The 18,022-nt window shown below is 45.1% G+C and overlaps 1 protein-coding gene across 5 annotated transcripts in view; it reads right to left on the bottom strand.

The window, feature by feature from the left end:
• The window catches only part of LOC103186688 (histone deacetylase 4), a 279,511-nt gene that overhangs the window by 100,818 nt on the left and 160,671 nt on the right, over positions 1–18,022 (bottom strand). For 3 of the 5 annotated variants that reach the window (XM_042336162.1, XM_042336163.1, XM_042336164.1), the window contains 2 exons: positions 11,407–11,663; positions 7,239–7,389 (listed from right to left, as the gene is read on the bottom strand). In XM_042336162.1, the coding sequence (XP_042192096.1) occupies positions 7,239–7,389; positions 11,407–11,663 (408 nt within the window). The remainder of the gene's footprint in view (positions 1–7,238; positions 7,390–11,406; positions 11,664–18,022) is intronic. The other 2 variants (XM_007905869.2, XM_007905870.2) reach the window with 1 other exon arrangement.

Below are 18,022 nucleotides of genomic sequence, written 5' to 3'. Positions count from 1 at the left end.
CAAAAAACGGAAGTGGGAGCACCTGGGATATTGCCTGCTGTGATCCCCTGGCAATACCTGAAGGAAGTGGACTCACTTATAACTTTCAAATGAACAATGAAGGAAATCTGGGCTAGGAAACAACATTGCAAAAAGAACACACACAAGGTTTCAAAATCACATATCAAAAACAAATTATGATCATTGAAGGAGTCTAAATTTGTTGTGTGCAACAATGCAGGACAACAACAACAAATTACATTTGTACAGCGCCTTTCATATCAGGAGGATGTCCCAAGGCATCCCAAGGACAGCAATATATCCAACAATGAGCTCTGATTCAGAAGTGAACTACAGAAACTCCCTCCTTGTTGGCCTCCCCAACTCTTCCTTCCACAAGCTGCAGATCATCCAGAACTCTGCAGCTTGGGTCCTCTCTCGGACCAGGCTCCGTGACCCCATCACCCCCACCCTCGCCCGGCTCCACTGGCTCCTCATCCCACAGAGGATCGAATTCAAAATCCCCGTCCTCACCTTCAAGGCCCTCCACAGCCTTGCCCCCTCCTACATTTCTGACCCACTGAGCCCCTATCAACTTGTCCGCTCCCTCCTCTCAGCAGGCTCTGGCCTGCTCCATGTTTCCTGCCCGACCCGCCCTACCATCGGCAGCCGGGCTTTCAGCCTCTCTGATCCCACTCTTTGGAACGCCATCCCATAATCCCTTTGCCTTGCTCCCTCCCTTGCCTCCTTCAAGACACAACTCAAGACCCTCCTTTTCGACCGTGCCTTCAGCTGCCCCCCTTTCTCTTTGGAGTTCCTGATCCCAACTCTGCCCCCCCCCACGCTCGGATCCTGATCCCTGACTGTTCAGCGCCTTGGGACGTTCTCCCGATATGAAAAGTGCTTTGCAAATGTAATTCTGTTGTTCTTGTTGGCCAGCAATAAGCAAAAAAAATCCACTGCACGCATATGTGCAAGATTTCTAGGGACATTTACCTGCACAATGCAACTTAAGTGTTCTGGGAAGCCGCTTGGCGTGGAGGGCGCGATATAAATGCAAGTTGTTGATGATGTTGTGAGCTGGCAACACAAAGATGCTTAAAAGAGAATACGAGCAAGAAATAAAGTCAAAGACAGAACGTGAGACCGAAGGAAGAGAGAGAGAAAACGACAGAGAGAGAGGGCTTGCACAATGTGTAACTTAAATATTAATCCTTATTATTAAATAATTATTAAATAATAATATACTGCAGAGTGAATTGACTGTATATTTTGTGGGCGAAAGTCAGCACAGCAGTGCACAGCAGTGTCCCACAAACACCAAGTTGAGTGACTGAAATCTTTTTTTGAAAAGTCACTTAATACGATTTACATTTATACAACACCCTTCAAAAAGGGTGATGTCTCAGAAGGTTCACAAAGTTGGGTTGGATGCTGAGTGAGAGAGAAAGGGAGAGGGAGCGGCGGCAGGAGAGCGCGGGGAGGAGCCTGGGCCTACTGACCCAGGTACTTAAACTCGACGCCGGAGCGAGTTCAGCTAGGCAGAGGAGGGGACGGAGCGGGGGAACTGCGACGTCATAGATTAGTTTTCAGGTACGTGTGCGCGCACAAAAAAAACAAAAAAAAACAAAACAAAAAACAAACCCTGCCCCCCCCCCCCCCAGGGCTCACATCAGAGCCCACTATGATCCTGTTGGGTTCGCTGCCCCAATGTACGGGATAATGCCATCCACCTGACCGCTCGCTCCCGGTCCCCGCGTGCGCACTATGGCTGCCGCTCTGACCCGAGCCCCCTCACCCCCTCCCGCCCCCCTCTTCTCTCCCCCCAAACCCTCCCCCCTCTGCATCTCTCCCGCTCTCTCCTCCTCTCTCTCTGTCCCTCTCGTCTTCTATCCCCACTTGACCCTCCCACAACCTCCCTCTGCTCCAGCCTGGGAATCCTCCGCCGGGCTCACCGCGGCACTCGGCGTTGGCTGTCCAGCAGCAGCCACACCGACTGCCCCATTCCCCACCACACTCCCCACCCACCCCGGACACAGACCCGGGGAGCCAACCTCTCCTCCCTTATCCCCATTTCCCCCACCCCTGCCTCACAACCTGGAGACCCTCCCTCCCCATACACCCTTCTGTCAACCGGAGTCCTGTAGCTCAGTGGTTAGAGCACTCGCTTTGCAAGTGAGAGACCTGAGTTCAATTCCAGGCAGAGGGCGAAACCTTGGGCAAGTTTCCTTACTCCACACGCCTAATAATAATCCCTCCAAAAAACCAAAAACAATAATTAAATTGGTCATTTTCAATCTACGACTGTTTGTGGGACATTGCTGTGCGCAATTGGCTGCCGCGTTCGCCCACAAATATACAGTCAATTCACTTTACAGTGTGTTCTGTGAAGCGCTTTGGGACGTCCTCCTGACGTGAAAAGCGCTATATCAAATGCAAGGATTATTATTATTATTATTATTATTGATGAGAACGTTGATATCATGGCCTTAACAGAAACCTGGCTCACACCAGGCGACACCTTCCCCCTCACGGAGGCCACGCCACCCGGCTACACCTCCCACCACATCCCCCGCCCCAACCGCCGTGGCGGTGGTGTTGCCCTTATCTCAAGGACACCACTTGCCCTATCCCCCTACTCCACTGGCTCTTTCCCCTCCTTTGAGCACCTCACCCTCTCCCACCCCTCATTCCTCTCCCTTAAAATCCTCCTCCTCTACCGGCCCCCTAAAACCTCTCCCACCTTCATCTCTGACATTTCAACACTCCTCACATCTCTTTGCCTCTGCTCCGATCGCCTCATCATCCTGGGCGACTTTAACCTACACTTCACCCCCTCCTGCTCCATCTCCACAGACTTCTCTTCCCTGCTCTCCTCACTCAACCTCTCCTTACACATAAACTCCCCCACTCACAGTCACGGCCACCCACTCGATTTGGTGATCACCCGGGGCCTCAGTGTCTCGGATGTCACTATTACCGACAAGGCCATCTCTGACCACTACTTCATCTCCTTCACCACCTCCACCCCCCTCCCCACCTCCACCAGACCCACCACCATCTTCTACCGCCCTTGGAAGAAGTTACCCCCACAATCCCTAACCGATGCCTTGGAGTCCTCTGAACTCCTCTCCCTCTGGCCTTCAACCCTCACCGACCCCTCTTCTCCTCTCTCCCTCCTCCACAATACCCTCTCCTCCACACTCGATACTCTTGCCCCCATCACTTCCCGCACTGTCTCCTACTCCCGCTCCTCCCCCTGGTACACCACCCACCTCCGCTCACTGAAAAGCCAGGTGCGGGCTGCTGAACGCACCTGTGTCAAATCTGGCCTAACGGTCCACCGACAAATCTGGCTGGACCTCCTCAAAATTTACCGCTCCACTCTAGCCTCGGCCAAGTCGTCCTTCTACTCCAGGATAATCCTGGAGGCGAAGAACAACCCCAGGCTACTGTTTTCCACCACAACCCGACTCCTCCGTCCCCCCCGCCACCCCGCGCAGGTCATCTCCTCCAACCTTCACTGCGAGGAGATGCTGGATTTCCTTGAATCCAAGATCAAGGGAATCCGCTCCGCGGTCACTTCCCCTCCAACTTCCACCCACCACCCACCCCTTCCCTCCCACACTCCGACTCCTACCCATCCTCCCCTACACACCTTCGTACCCGTTTCCCCACCCTCTGTCACTGAACTCATCCTATCCCTAAAACCAACCACCTGCTCCCTTGACCCCATCCCCACTCCACTCCTTATCTCCCAGCTCCACTTTCTTGCCCCACATATCACTGACATCATCAACCTGTCCCTCTCCTCTGGCTCTGTCCCCATTCCATTAAAAACTGCCATCATCACGCCCACCCTGAAAAAACCCTCCCTTGATGCGTCGCAGCTATCAAGCTACCGGCCCATCTCCAACCTCCCCTTTCTCTCCAAGGTCTTGGAAAGAGTTGTCGCCTCCCAACTGCGCTCTTTCCTTTCCACCCATTCTCTTTTCGAACCCCTTCAGTCAGGTTTCCGTGCTGCCCATAGCACAGAAACTGCCCTGGTCAAGGTCACCAATGATATCCTGACCATCTGTGACCAGGGCTCCCTCTGTCTCCTCGTCCTCCTCGACCTATCGGCAGCATTCGATACGGTCGACCACGCTATCCTACTCCACCGCTTGTCCTCCCACCTCAACCTTCAAGGCACTGTCCTTGAATGGTTTAGGTCGTACCTTTCTCACCGTCTTCACTTTGTCTCGACGAATGGCTTCTCCTCCACCCCCCGCACTGTCTCATGTGGTGTCCCTCAGGGCTCTGTCCTCGGTCCCCTCCTCTTCACCCTCTATATGCTCCCCCTCGGTGACATCATCCGCAGACATGGAGTTAACTTCCACATGTATGCGGATGACACCCAACTCTACCTTTCCTCCTCTACTCTCAACTCCACGACCACCGATGTCCTGACAGCCTGCCTGTCCGACATCGAGTCCTGGACGAGAGACAACTTTCTTCAGCTCAACGTGCGAAAAACCGAGGCCCTCCTGATTGGCTCACGTCAGCGCCTCCGCACCTCAGGCGCTGACACCATCAGCATCCAAGGCTGCACTCTCCACCTCTCAAAGCCAGTCAGGAACCTCGGCGTTTTGTTCGACCCTGAGCTGTCCTTTCTCCCTCACATCCGCACCACAACTGGCACCGCCTTCCATCACCTCCGGAACATCGCCAGACTACGGCACTACCTCACCCCTCACGCTGCTGAAACCCTGGTTCACGCCTTTGTCACCTCAAGGCTGGACTATGGGAACTCTCTCCTCGCCGGCCACCTCCCTCCACAAGCTGCAGGTCATTCAGAACTCTGCAGCTCGTGTACTGTCCCGCACCAGGCTTCGGGACCACATCACTCCCACCCTCGCTCGCCTCCACTGGCTCCCCATCCCCCAGAGGATTGATTTCAAGATCCTCATCCTCACCTACAAGGCCATTCACGGCCTTGCTCCCTCCTACCTCTCCAACCTACTATCCCCCTACCTACCTGCCCGTACCCTCCGTTCCTCTGGCTCCGGTCTGCTCCACGTCCCCCGCCCCAACCGCCCTACCATCGGTGGTCGGGCCTTCAGCCTCTCAGCCCCAGGCTCTGGAACTCCATCCCCCAGTGCCTTCGCCTTGCTTCCTCCCTTTCCTCCTTCAAGGCCGGTCTCAAAACCTTTCTCTTTGACCGAGCCTTCAGCTCCCCTCTCGACTCTCTTCCCCCTCCTCGCTCCCTCCCTTCCCTCCCCTCACCCTGACCATTTCCCCCCTCCTCGCTCCCTCCCTTCCCTCCCCTCACCCTGACCATTTCCCCCCTGCTCGGGTCATGACCCAACTGTGCAGCGCCTTGGGACGTCCTCCTGACGTGAAAGGCGCTTTATAAATGGAATCTTGTTGTTGTATCTTGTTGAGGGAGAGATGACAGCGAGCAGGGTTGAAGTGGTAGGATTTTAGTTGAGATTTAAAGACCAATCCGATAAGATAAGACCAACACCAATAAAGGCTCATCAATGCTGGAACGTGGAAAGCTGTTCTAATCTGTACATTGACTATCAGTACTAAACAGTCTCAGGACTGCCTTATTGATACTTTGATTAATGTGTATATTGGCTCAATAAATTACAGCTAACGGAAACCTTCCACAGGGGCATCAACACACAACTTTTTAGCTTCAAAATGCACAGCTCTAACCTTTCCTCTTTCTGCAAAAGACATTTTCTGTTGAATTTTATACAACAACAACTTGCACTTATATAGCAGCCTCCATGCAGGGTAGCGTCTCAGAGTGCTTAACAATGACGGAGCCTGACTCTGAGTCAGGGGTAGGTGGCCGTAAGCACGGTCAAAGAGGAAAGTTTTCAGGCGGGACTTGAAAGAGGGGAGAGAGGGGGCAAGGCGGAGGGTTTGAGTGAGTGTTCCAGATTTTTGGGTGTAGTGGCTGAAAGCACGACCTCCGTTGGTGGGGCAGAGGATGTGAGGGACGAGCAGGAGGCTGATGCCAGTCGGTCCGGGTCAGTATGTGGGCGGCAGAGTTCTGAATGAGCTGGATCTTGTGAGTGGTGGAGCTCAGGAGACCAGTGAGGAGTGCGTTGGAGTAATCCAAGTGGGCAGTGACAAACACATGCACAAGGGTTTTGGCTGCATTTGGGGTAAGGTATGGTCGGAGTTGGCCAATGTAGCGGAGGTGGAAGAAAGTGGTCCTGGTCAGGGACCAGATGTGGGGGAGGAAGGACAGCTGGGAGTCAAACCGGACGCCTAGATTGCACATTGATTCAGTGAGTCTGAGGGAGAGCCTGGGGAGGATGAGGAGTTCGGATCCGCACGGTGAAATTTTATTGCTGATTATTAATAGAAAGAAGAAGAAATGTGCAAAACTATAGAACATTTCTTGACTCATAGCATTCTTTGAATACGCCCACACGAATTTGTCTATTTGATTTAGTTACAGACCTGTAGTACCACACTGGGAAAAGGATCATCTCCTGCATTCAGTTTAATAATTCAACATTCCATTTCAAACAAAGCCTTAAACATATAGGATTTGGCCAAACTTTCTCTTGTAGAATGTTTACTTGGTAAAATAAAACCAATTTTGCTGGAATGCTAAAATAGATTGTGTAATAAAATGTAAAAAGATCTCAGATTTTAATAAAGATATAATAATAAAGATATAATAATAATGTTAGATATCCCCTTATAAAAATGATGATCAGTCTCATTTGTTACTAACTTTTTCTGTCCTAGCACAATATATCCACTTAGAACAGTTTTCTCAGCTGGGAGCCTGATAAGGAAATGGATAGCACAATGACGTGGTCAGCGCAGGAGCAGTGGAGGTACCCGAACCATTTAAAATAATAGTTCACATCATCAGAAGCCAACTCTGATTGTTGAAATAAACTGCAAAGATGAATAGTTGCAAAACATCACAGAGTACAACAACATTCTAATAACGATCCTTGCTTTTGATAAAGCCCTTAAAAGATTCACTGCAGAGTATATAATGACTATCTTTTTGTAGTACAATATAGTTTTTTTTATGGCTTACAGCCTCTGAACTGGATTGGAATCTACGCAGTTATGCAGTATTGAAAATATAATTTACCTGATGAGACAAATCAAACCTTAAAGATTACTACAGATTACAGATCACAAAAGTAATGATAATTATGGGTTGCTACCCTCCCCCTGTAGTTCCCCCTACCAATCTGGCATTTGTAGTGCAGCATCATGCTTCTATTTCTTACTTTCTTTTCCTTTCTCTTTATTCTTTAGCAGCAACAGCTTTTGTTCTCGATGTTGTTTCTCCATCTCTTGCTCCTGGCGATGCTGTTCCAGTTTACGCTGTTGTTCCAAGATTTCTTGCTGGTGCTTCAGTGCAAGCAACTCCTGCTGTTGCTTAAGGAAGTAACAAAGGTTTTGTAAGAAACTGAGGCCAAGAATTCATGATGATCTTAAATTGCATGTCTATCCTAAATAATAATTCTTGCGTTTGATATAATACCTTATCATGTCTTCTAGACATCTCAAAGAGCTTCACAGAATATACTGTAAAGTGAATGGATTGTGTATTTTGTGGGCGAAACTCAGCAGTCAATTATGCACAGCAGTGTCCCACAAACAGTCATGAATTGAGTGACTAAATTATTAATTATTATTAAATCTAAGATTGTGCAGAATGTTGTAATATTCTAACTTCAGTCTTAAATTGGAAGTTAGTTATCATTTTAAAAGAAAAGCTGTTGAAAAGCAGCTTCCAAAAGTAAAAGTAAATTAACAGTTTTCCAGAATTCTGAAAATTCTTAAAATTTCAAGGCAACCAAATAAAGACGAAGATCTTGAGAATTTTCAGGACTCTGGTGACTGCAGTGTAAGTTGCACATAATTCAAAGCAGCTGTTCTCTGAAATGATTGGGAATGAGAAATCAAAACAGAATAGTGAAGTACCCTCCACATGTCAAAAACTTTTACATATTTAGTAAGCACCAGATACATTATGCAGAAATATTCCTCTTTAAACTCTCCTCACCTTAATCTTAATCAATACCACTTGAAGTGAATTTAACACATTGTCTTCACTGCCTTTCTTCTCAATCCATTTTCTTTTGAAACTAATCACAATTGTAATCTTTATTTTCTACCCATTTCTTCTCTGATATTTGCCTGCTTTCCTTCATGCCTTCATATAATTAACAACACAAGATCACAGTAGAATGCTGGGTATTTGCATACCAACTACCCATGTTGATACTTATCTGCACTGGTCTCCAAAGCAGGGCTGCAGAACCTGCACTTAAAATGGGAAGTTCAAGGACTTCCATTTCAGGCGCACAGTGCTACTCTGCGAGTAGTGCTTAACAGTGGCGGAGCCTGACTCTGAGCTGGGGGGGAAGGTGACCATAAGCATGGTCGAAAAGGAAGGTTTTCAGACGGGACTTGAAAAAGGGGAGAGAGGGAGTAAGGCAGAGGGATTGAGGGAGAGTGTTTCAGAGTTTTGGAGTGTTGTAGCTGAATGTGCAACCTCCAATGGTGGAGTGAGGGACAAGCAGGAGGTCCGTGCCAGTCTAGTGGAGGCACCAGGTGGTGGATTGGGGAGAGAGGAGGTTGGAGAGATAGGGAGGGGCCAGGGACTGAAGAAAAATGAGTGTGAGGATCTTGAAGTTGATCCGTTCGGTGATGGGGAGCCAGTGATGGCAAGAACTGGTGAGATGTGGGTACGGAGTTTGGTCTAGGTAAGTATGTGGGCAGCAAAGTTCTGAATGAGCTGGATTTTTTGAATAGTGGAGCTGGGGAGAACGGTGAGGAGTGCAGTAATCCAGGCAGGAGGTGGCAAACCCATGAACAAGGGTTTCGGCTGCATTTGGGGTAAGGTACGGTCAGAGGCGGCCAATGTGGTGGAGGTGGAGGAAAATGGTCCTGGTCAGCAACCGGATGTGGGGAAGGAAGAACAGCTGCGGGTCAAACCGGACACCTAGATTCAGTGAGTCTGAGGGAGAGCCCAGGAACGTTGAGGAGTTTAGATCCTCAGGAGTGAAGACGTTGACGGGAGCCAGGAAGTATGGCTTTGGTCTTGTCCACATTCAGCTGTAGGAAGTTTACACTCATCCAGGACCTGATGTCTGTCAGACAAGCTAATAGAACATAGCAGACCTGGAGTTGGTACTGGAGGAGGTAAGGTAGATTTGTGTGTCATCAGCATACATGTGGAAGTTTACCTCGTGTCTGCAGATGACATCGCCCAGAGGGAGCATATAGAAAAGGAAAGAAGAGGGTCAAGGATGGAGCCCCACAGGTGACCTGGTAGGGGCGGGAAGAAAAAACATTTGCCGAGATGAAGTGAAGGCGTTTGGTTAAGCAGGACTCAAACCATGCAAGTGCAATCTCACTAAGGCAGATGAGGGAGGAGAGTCGGTGGAGGAGGTGGCGTGGTCGACTGTGTCAAACTTGGCAGAGAGATCCAGGAGGCAGAGGGAGCCCTGGTCACAAGAAAGAGGGGATGTCGTCTGGGACTTTGGCAAGCGCAAGCTCTGCTGTGGGCAGGGCGAAAGCCAGACTGCAGGGGCTTGAGGAGGGAGTGGAGGGAGAGGTGTGACCAAAATTGACCTGCAGCAATGTGTTCCAGGACTTTGGCAAGGAAGGGTATGTTGGAAATGGGACGGTAGTATGAGAGGTAAGAGGGATCGAGAGTGGGTTTTTTGAGGAGGGGTATGATAACAGCGGTTTTAAGGGGGAGTGGAACAGAACCTAAGAAGAGAGACTGGTTGACCATGTCAACCTGCAGGGGGGAGAGGAGGGGCAGTTGAGCGACCAGCAGCTGCACAGGTAGGGGGTCGAGGCAGCAGGTGGTGAACTTCATGCAGGTGATTGTGGTTGAAAGGGAGGAGGGAGAAATGGTGGCAAATGGTGTAAGGAGGTGGGTGGCAGGAACCATGGCAGAGGGAGAAGGCAGTGTGGATGGTCTGGGTGGTGTGGAAAGGGACATGGAATGGGGGGGATTGGGAGGACAATGCAGCCAAGCAAATCTTTTCAATCTTTGAGACGGAGAAGTCTAGGACCTTTTCACACTTGGCGTTTGATGTGCAGATAGAGGGAGCTTGATGGGGTGCACTGAGGAGGTGATGGATTGTGAAGAACAGATCCTTTGGGTTGGTTTTGGCCTCCAGGATGACTTTGGAGTAAATTCAGGCAGAGCCAGCATTTTTTGCCCATCCCCGGTTGCCTCGAGAAGGTGAGCCTGCTTTTTAAACTGCTGCAGTCCGTGATTTTGGGGGTCAGCTAGGAACACATGCAGAAACCCATCATATTGCTTAAGAGTATCCAAACCAGACAAGAGTTCCATGCATGCCATCTACACATGGAAATTCCCATCTATGGAATACATATTCTCTCCCTGGAGGGACTTACCTTGCTATTTCCAGAGAATATTAGGCACAGTTTGGCCAGAGCTAAGCCCTGGGGATAGCAGAAATGCTCTGGAATACTACAGACCAACCTGGCTCAAAATCTGGACTTGTAGAAGATTATGTAACATTTCTTAAAACTAAAGTGAGTAAACAGTTGAACATTTCAGAGGGCAACTATGTTGTGTGGAATAGGAGTCAAATGTCGGCCAGACCGGGCAACGGTAGCAAAATGACATCAGTGAACCAGTTAAGCTGTTACAACAATTCATCAATTCTTCTGGTCCTAACTCAAATTAACAATTGTTCCAATTCAATTTCAAGAACTTGGGATTCAAAGCCATAATCTTTGGGTTGCTTTTCCAACAACAATACCACACCCTATCAATGGTATTGTTCTACCACAAGGAAACATGAAAGTGAGAATATATTTTATTCATTATTAAATTAAACAGGCCTCCACCATCATAATAATAATCTTTGTAATTAACATAATATCTTATCACATTGTCGAAACGCTTCAAACTGCTTCACCAGATATTGTGTTAGGTGCAGTATTTTGTGAGCAAATGAGGCACCAATTTGCACACAGCAATGTCCCACAAACAGCCATGAAGTGGCTAATTTTATTTGGGGATTGTTGGCCAGGACACCAGGAGAAACTCCTTTCTCTTTTCGAATCGTGCCATGGGATTTTGAACATCAAGTGGACAGGCAGATGGGACCTTAGTTTTATGTCTCATAAGAAGGACAGAACTTCTGACAACGAAACACACCCACAAAGCGTCAGAATACTATAAAGATTCTGAGTCCCTACATGGGGCTTAAATCCACAACCTTTTGCTTCAGAGACAAGAGTGAACCAACTGAGCCAGATGAATACACACACATACATATCTCACTAAGAAATAAAAGGTCAGACAATTCTGATGATTTATGAGGTACATGATCTCAGCTTGGCTAGCACTTGAGTTTAGAGAGTTTAAAATTTTGATAGACTAATGTTCCAGCTTACATTGTGTTCCCGTACCTTGATGTGCTCTTGCAGTTGGGCTTCATGTTGCCGGGAGAGCTGCTCATGTTGCCTTTGAAACTCTGCTATAAGCAGCTGACGCTGGATTTGTTGTTTCTGTTTCAGAGCTATCAGTTCCTGCTGCAGTTGCTGTTCTCGAACATTGGGGTCCGCAGGTGGCACTGTGAACTGTTGATCCAGCCGGAGATCCATTAGTGTGCTGGACTGGACTGGAGGAGGCAGTGCTGTGCTTGCATCAACTGTAAATGAAAAAAAGAGAACAGCAATTAATCATCTATAGCATTTCATATACCCTGAATTAAGTAGATTTGGAAAGAAAAGAATGGTTCTGAACATCAGTGCAGTCTAAACATCAGTACAATTAATAGATAGTAAAGATATTACAGCATTAAAGAGTGGATAGCACAGACTTACAAGAACATTACCATGCATGAGTGAAAACAGCTATCAAGAAAGATTAAAGAAAAGTTGCAGCTTTTCTCTCCAGAGTTGAGACACTTGAGATACGACTTGAAAGAGGTTCAAGATTCTGAAAGGATTTCATAGGGTGGATGCTGGTATAGGGTTCCATGCTTCCATTTGTTGCCAAGTCCATAACCAGACAACATAAACATGCGAGCCAGTAGTTCAGGAGGATCTTCTACATGTAGAGAGGGTGGTTAGAGTGTGGAAATCACTGTTGAAAGGGGTGAAGCAAACAAGATAATGTATTTAAGGGAAAACCTGATGTATACATGAGAGAAGGGAGTGGAGGGATGGATATAGGAGAGGAGAAAAGTGAGTTTGTGAGGAGCATAAACACCAGCATGACAAGTTGGGCTGAACGGCCTGTTTCTGTGCTGTATTGCTCTATGTAACTGTGTAAAAGAGCAATTCTTCCTCATGCCCAAATTCAATAAAACAGGAAGAATCAGATTTGTTTCGCCCACAAAATATACAGTCAATTCACTTTACAGTATATTCTGTGAAGTGCCCTGAGACATCTCGAAGACATAAGGCACTATATCAAATGCAAGGATTATTATTATACTCAAATTCAAGAACACCATCTGAAGGCACCGTAGCCATTTGAATAAGTTAAATTCAGAGAAAACTTGTGCACAGAAGGGGATTTTGACCTATCATATCTATGCCACTGGTACCAGTTTCTCGAAATTCATTTCTTAAGAAAATTAATTTCACTTTCAAGTTCCCTCGCTTGATCCTATACTATTCTTATACTATTCCCTGAACTTAAATAATAAATGTTGCTCTCGCTGTGTGCACGACAATTCCTTACTGCCATATGCTGAAAATAAGACATTCCTTCGCAAGCATTCCTTTCACCTCTTCATATCCCTGAAAGCTTTTACTATTGCGGTGCCCATCCAAATTTGCTTTTGAATGATTTTATTTACCCAGTCAATAAAATAGTCACTTGTGGAAATTAATTCAATTTATCACAACAAGCTATTAAGAAAACATGCAGAAATTAAAATGTACAATAAATTCAGAATTCAAGGTAAAAGATTTCAAACAGATCAGTCTCAATTAAAAGATTCCATAAACCTGGACTTTGTAAATTCTTCTTGTTCAGTTTCTTGATCTGTAGCTACAGGACTACAGTGGAGTCCTGTAGCTCAGTGGTTAGAGCACTCGCTTTGCAAGCGAGAGACCTGAGTTCAATTCCAGGCAGGTCAGGGCGAAACCTTGGGCAAGTTTCCTTACTCCACACAGAGCCTAATAATAATCCCTCCAAAAACCAAAACAACAATAAATTGGTCATTTTCAATCTACGACTGTTTGTGGGACATTGCTGTGCGCAATTGGCTGCCGCGTTCGCCCACAAATATACAGTCAATTCACTTTACAGTGTGTTCTGTGAAGCGCTTTGGGACGTCCTCCCGACGTGAAAAGCGCTATATCAAATGCAAGGATTATTATTATTATTATTATTGATCGATCCAGCAAGCAAATTTGCAGCAATCCATTGTAATTTTTTTAAAAATAGTCAAAAGAGTTGATTTGGTCAATTAAACTAAGAAAATATCACATTGGTGGGTTTTAGTTTGAAAAAGGAGCTTGGAAACTCACCAGCTTCGGAAACTTATTCCGATCTGGTCCGACTCAAATACTAGAGAAATATATTTTCATTATTGCCAAACAAAATAAATGACAGCCTTTCACTCATCATTTTCAAGCTTAAAAATACATTTATACCAAATCAGAAAATGAAACCAATAGTACACAGGAATGATTCACTGAAAACACAAGCCCAGCTTTTGAAGAATTATTTAGTTAGGTAGGACAAAAAAGGTAGATAGGCCGTATACAGTTCTTTCCCTCAATTTAATTAATAGATATTGGTTCCAGTTAACTTTTCTACTATTTGGTAGGACATACTAGTCAGGGATTTTGTTCCTAAAACTCAGTGGATTCCCTGTACTTAAGTAATAAATGTTGCTCTCGCTGTGTGCACAACAATTCATTACTGCTGTATGCTGAAAATAAGACATTTCTTTCACCTTTACTCAAGTCAGGGGAAAGAGTGGTTCAGGAGTAGTTATGGAAAGATATGAATTTTCAATTCAGAAGTGGCATCTGATCCCATCAGATTTGTGTTATTGCCGCTTTTACACAGAATGATGCGGCATGAAATTCTCATTAGGCTTATCTGAGTCTTTGTCCCTCCAAAATACCTTAAGTCACTTCTCCCTCTGGTATGCATCAAGTTTCCTCTTAAATGTGTTGAGTCAGCATGGTCCTACAGGGGGCCCGCGGGCCATAACAGGGCCGGCAAATTATTTTGTCCAGCCTGCAAACCATTTCCAACTTCACTGCTTTACCTCCTGGCTGCACCTCTTTTCTGGTCACTCTCCATGTGGCAGAAAGTGACAAGAAAAAGGGCAGAGCAGGAGCTATCCAGCCCCACCCCTCCCTGTCATGTCTTGCGCTGCCTCGAGCCACGTGATCAGACACAGCGAGCAGCAGCAAGAGTATTTTGCAATTCTATATCTACAAAACTATGATTCTCAGTCGGAAACTCAAAGTAGATATGGAAAATAGAAGATTTCAGTGTAATCGGGAAGTGGATTACTTGTTCATTGAAAGTAATGGAAGCCTCAATGCCTTGTTTGCTTGCAAGTCATATCTGAGTTGAAGAAGTTCAGAGTTAGTTTTGCAATTATGCATGAATCTGTTTTGCTTTTATTGAGCATTCTCTGTAGGGGCCTCCATATGCTGAGTTGATATCTTGTGTTTTGACTTTAATATATAAAAAAAATTGATGCATATATTTCCAGAGATCATCATTATTAAGCAATACAGTCACACAATTTAAAATACAGGATTTCTGTATGAATCGTTTATGTTTCTGGAAGGCAAAAACAAAAATATTGCTTATGCGGTCCGGGGACTTTTCTCAAATGTGGCATTCAGCCCTCGACACACAACAGGTTGGACCGCCCTGCGTTGTTGTAGGTGTAAAGGTTTTTACATTAAATATATTTGGATGTGCCTCAATCCAGTTCTACCACAAAAATGCCCACAATTTGGCTCAAATTAGCACAGAGTCAGCAATCTCACTCTGAGGTGAGCGAGATAACTGACTGGTTTAAACATGGAAATATCACAGTGCTGCAGTAATGAGAATCACCTGATATTGGGTTTATGGTATGATGGATGGTCACAGCTAAACAGTGTGCACTTATGTCCAACAAAGAAAGGTGCTCCATCTCAACACTGATGAAAAATCTCACCCTTCTCTGACACAAGATGTATGGAGATAAGAATTTAGAAATCTACAGTTTCAGGAAAAAAATGATCCTAAAGTTACATATTTTAAAGCCATTGGCTCGTGTTGCGAGTGTTAAAGCCTGACAACATTTCTCTTATATAACTGTGTGTTTCACATAAAGTAACCACTTTCCAAATGACTCTGTAATCATGGCCGTAACTGGCAAAAACAACACACTGGAGTGGTTTATATGCACTGGCACAAAGTGTGAGGAAACACACTCATCAGTTTCCAACCTGAGGAGTCAGAAGTGAATGAGAGATCATTGATGGGTTGTCATCAGGCACCTCTTGGCAGCCAGCCAGGAAGGACATTGGCGGAGAAAGCCTGTCTGGCCTTTCTGTTGCAGAGGTGCAGGATCCAGTAACAAAGAGGGAAAAAAAACAAGGATCATGTCCTTCACTGAAGGGCAAATACTTTCACCAAGAAGTTACACAATTGTGTTCAAAAATGTGAGATTGCTTTGATTCATCAACATGGCATAACTTCAATGTAAGTGGATAATAAAATAAATGTTTAATGAGCAGCTAAGGAAATTCATATGGTAGGAGATTTATTTAGAGGGACTACAATACAACCATTTGGGTCATTTAATGCAAGTTTATAACAGGCTGCAAATCAAGACTTGCAATATTATAAGCTGAGAAGTGACAAACCAGTTTCAGTCCAAAAGACCTTCAACAATGAGATGAAGATGAAGTTACGGTCAAGCTTTCTACATTCTAACCTCAAAAGTAACTTCAGATACTGATTCCATATGCTGCTCAACCCTGGATTTGGGTGAAATTATTACCAACTCTGGCCATTTGTGTTAATTCATGTTGATTGAGAAATTGCTGGTCTGTAAAATTGCATTCTGACACTGGTGGAATGTTGTTCTGGATAAAGCAGGATTGGAATGAGTTGCTATGGCAAGACTGACCCAAGGGAGGAACCATAATACTTACTGGCGTCCACAAGACAGGGTGAATTATCAACATCATGTGTGTTGGTGTGTGTGTATGGGGGGTTGGGGGTGAGAATGGAAAAGAGGTGGATGTGACATCAAAGGTGGCCAGTTGTACACCTGCATGTTTGTCATTTAATCAGCCTGTTGAGACCTAATCCAATTCATTTCTAATAGTATTCATGCATGTGTTTGAACACATGGATGTGCATGTGTACCCTGTGAGAAGATATTAACAATATGTGGTCGGGGATTGTATGGCCTCATTACAGCAATTATTTCACGCTGCAACTGTAACATAATTTTCATTTTCTATGAATGGAATATATTGCCATCAGACCATCATATTGTAAATTGCACTGAAAAGTTCAAAGAGCACTTCCAATAACAACAACAAAATGACACTTGTATAGTGCCTTTCACATAGGGAGGACGTCCCAAGGCGCTGGACAGTCAGAGATTCAGACTCGAGCTGGGGGTCGGGATCGGGGATTTTTCACAAAGATATCGCATTTTTCCACCAAGCAAAATGCATCCAAAAATGATACAAAATTCTGTAATTAATTCATAAACACAAAAAGTGAAATGTTTTTACATACAATATATGTTCATAGAATAATAATGCTTGCATTTGGTATCATGCCAAGACGTGCCAAAGCACTTGTAGGATATACTGTAAATTGTAGTGATTGTATTTTATATATTATACACACACACATACATAACCACAATCAACAATTGAAGAATTTATAAAGCTGTCTCAATTTTCATTTGTGATACTATGACATATTTTCACAAAAAAAGGGTCAGCAAACAAGCTTTCTATCTCTGGATCCCAGATATGAATAATATATAATATAATAATAATCCTTTCATTTGATATAGCACCCGATCATGTCTTCGAGACATCTCAAAGTGCTTCACAGAATATACTGTAAACTGAATTGACTGTGTATTTTGTGGGCAAAACGCAGCAGGCAATTGCGCACAGCAGTGTCCCACAAACAGTCATGGTTTGAGTGACCAAATTATTGTTTAAAAAAATATACATTTATTCTTTTGAAGGGATTATTACCCCCAGAAAAGTGATCTGCCAATCAACTAACAACCGGGTTCCTACTTATTGTTAGGTAAACAGGCGGATGGAGTAATGAAAATTGGCCAATGTTTCATCCTACCCAGGAATCGAACCCAGATCCTCTGGTTTGCACGGCGAGTTCTCTAACCACTAAACTACAAAATCCAGTCCCGAACGATGGGATAAAAGTTTCCTTTAACTACAAACTCTAATTGCTGTGTAAAAAGAGTGAAAAGCTTCAACAGCACCAGTTCCCAGACTATGCAGGGCCACGGTACAAACCATACATGTTTTGGGCCTAATTGGCAACACTCCTTAAGAGATGCTGTGCAGTTAGCTGACATAGAAAGTGGAAAGAAAGTACAGCCCGTGATTGTTCTTCTGGCATTGGGATTAAGACACTTTGAGGCAAAGTAAAGGAAGCTTTACTTTATAGCTGTAAATCTATACATGAGCAGGAGTTGCTTGATTCTGACACCAGTAATAAGTTCCATTGCCCAGCATCCACATCTCTTAATTTGATTAACTCAAAAAAAAAACTCTCCCTCAAAATGAGTTTGGAAATATAATTCAATACAAATCATCACTTTTAGATATTACATATAACTATTTTATGCCAAAGGCATTTAAAATATGGCAGCAAATTTTCAAGATGAAATTGGATATATTTTGACAGGAAATGGGATTGGGGATATTAGAGAGGGAGAGGTTGTACTTGAAAATGCGACAAGTGGGAGGAGTAGAAGATACTTGAGGAAATAGAGAACATAAGAAAACCAGAGAGGAATGGGGATAACAT

Source organism: Callorhinchus milii, unplaced genomic scaffold (assembly GCF_018977255.1).
Source record: "Callorhinchus milii isolate IMCB2004 unplaced genomic scaffold, IMCB_Cmil_1.0 Scaffold6, whole genome shotgun sequence".
Taxonomy (NCBI): domain Eukaryota; kingdom Metazoa; phylum Chordata; class Chondrichthyes; order Chimaeriformes; family Callorhinchidae; genus Callorhinchus; species Callorhinchus milii.
The sequence above is the reverse complement of the archived record's forward strand: the minus strand, read 5'-3'. Positions and strand labels throughout refer to the sequence as shown.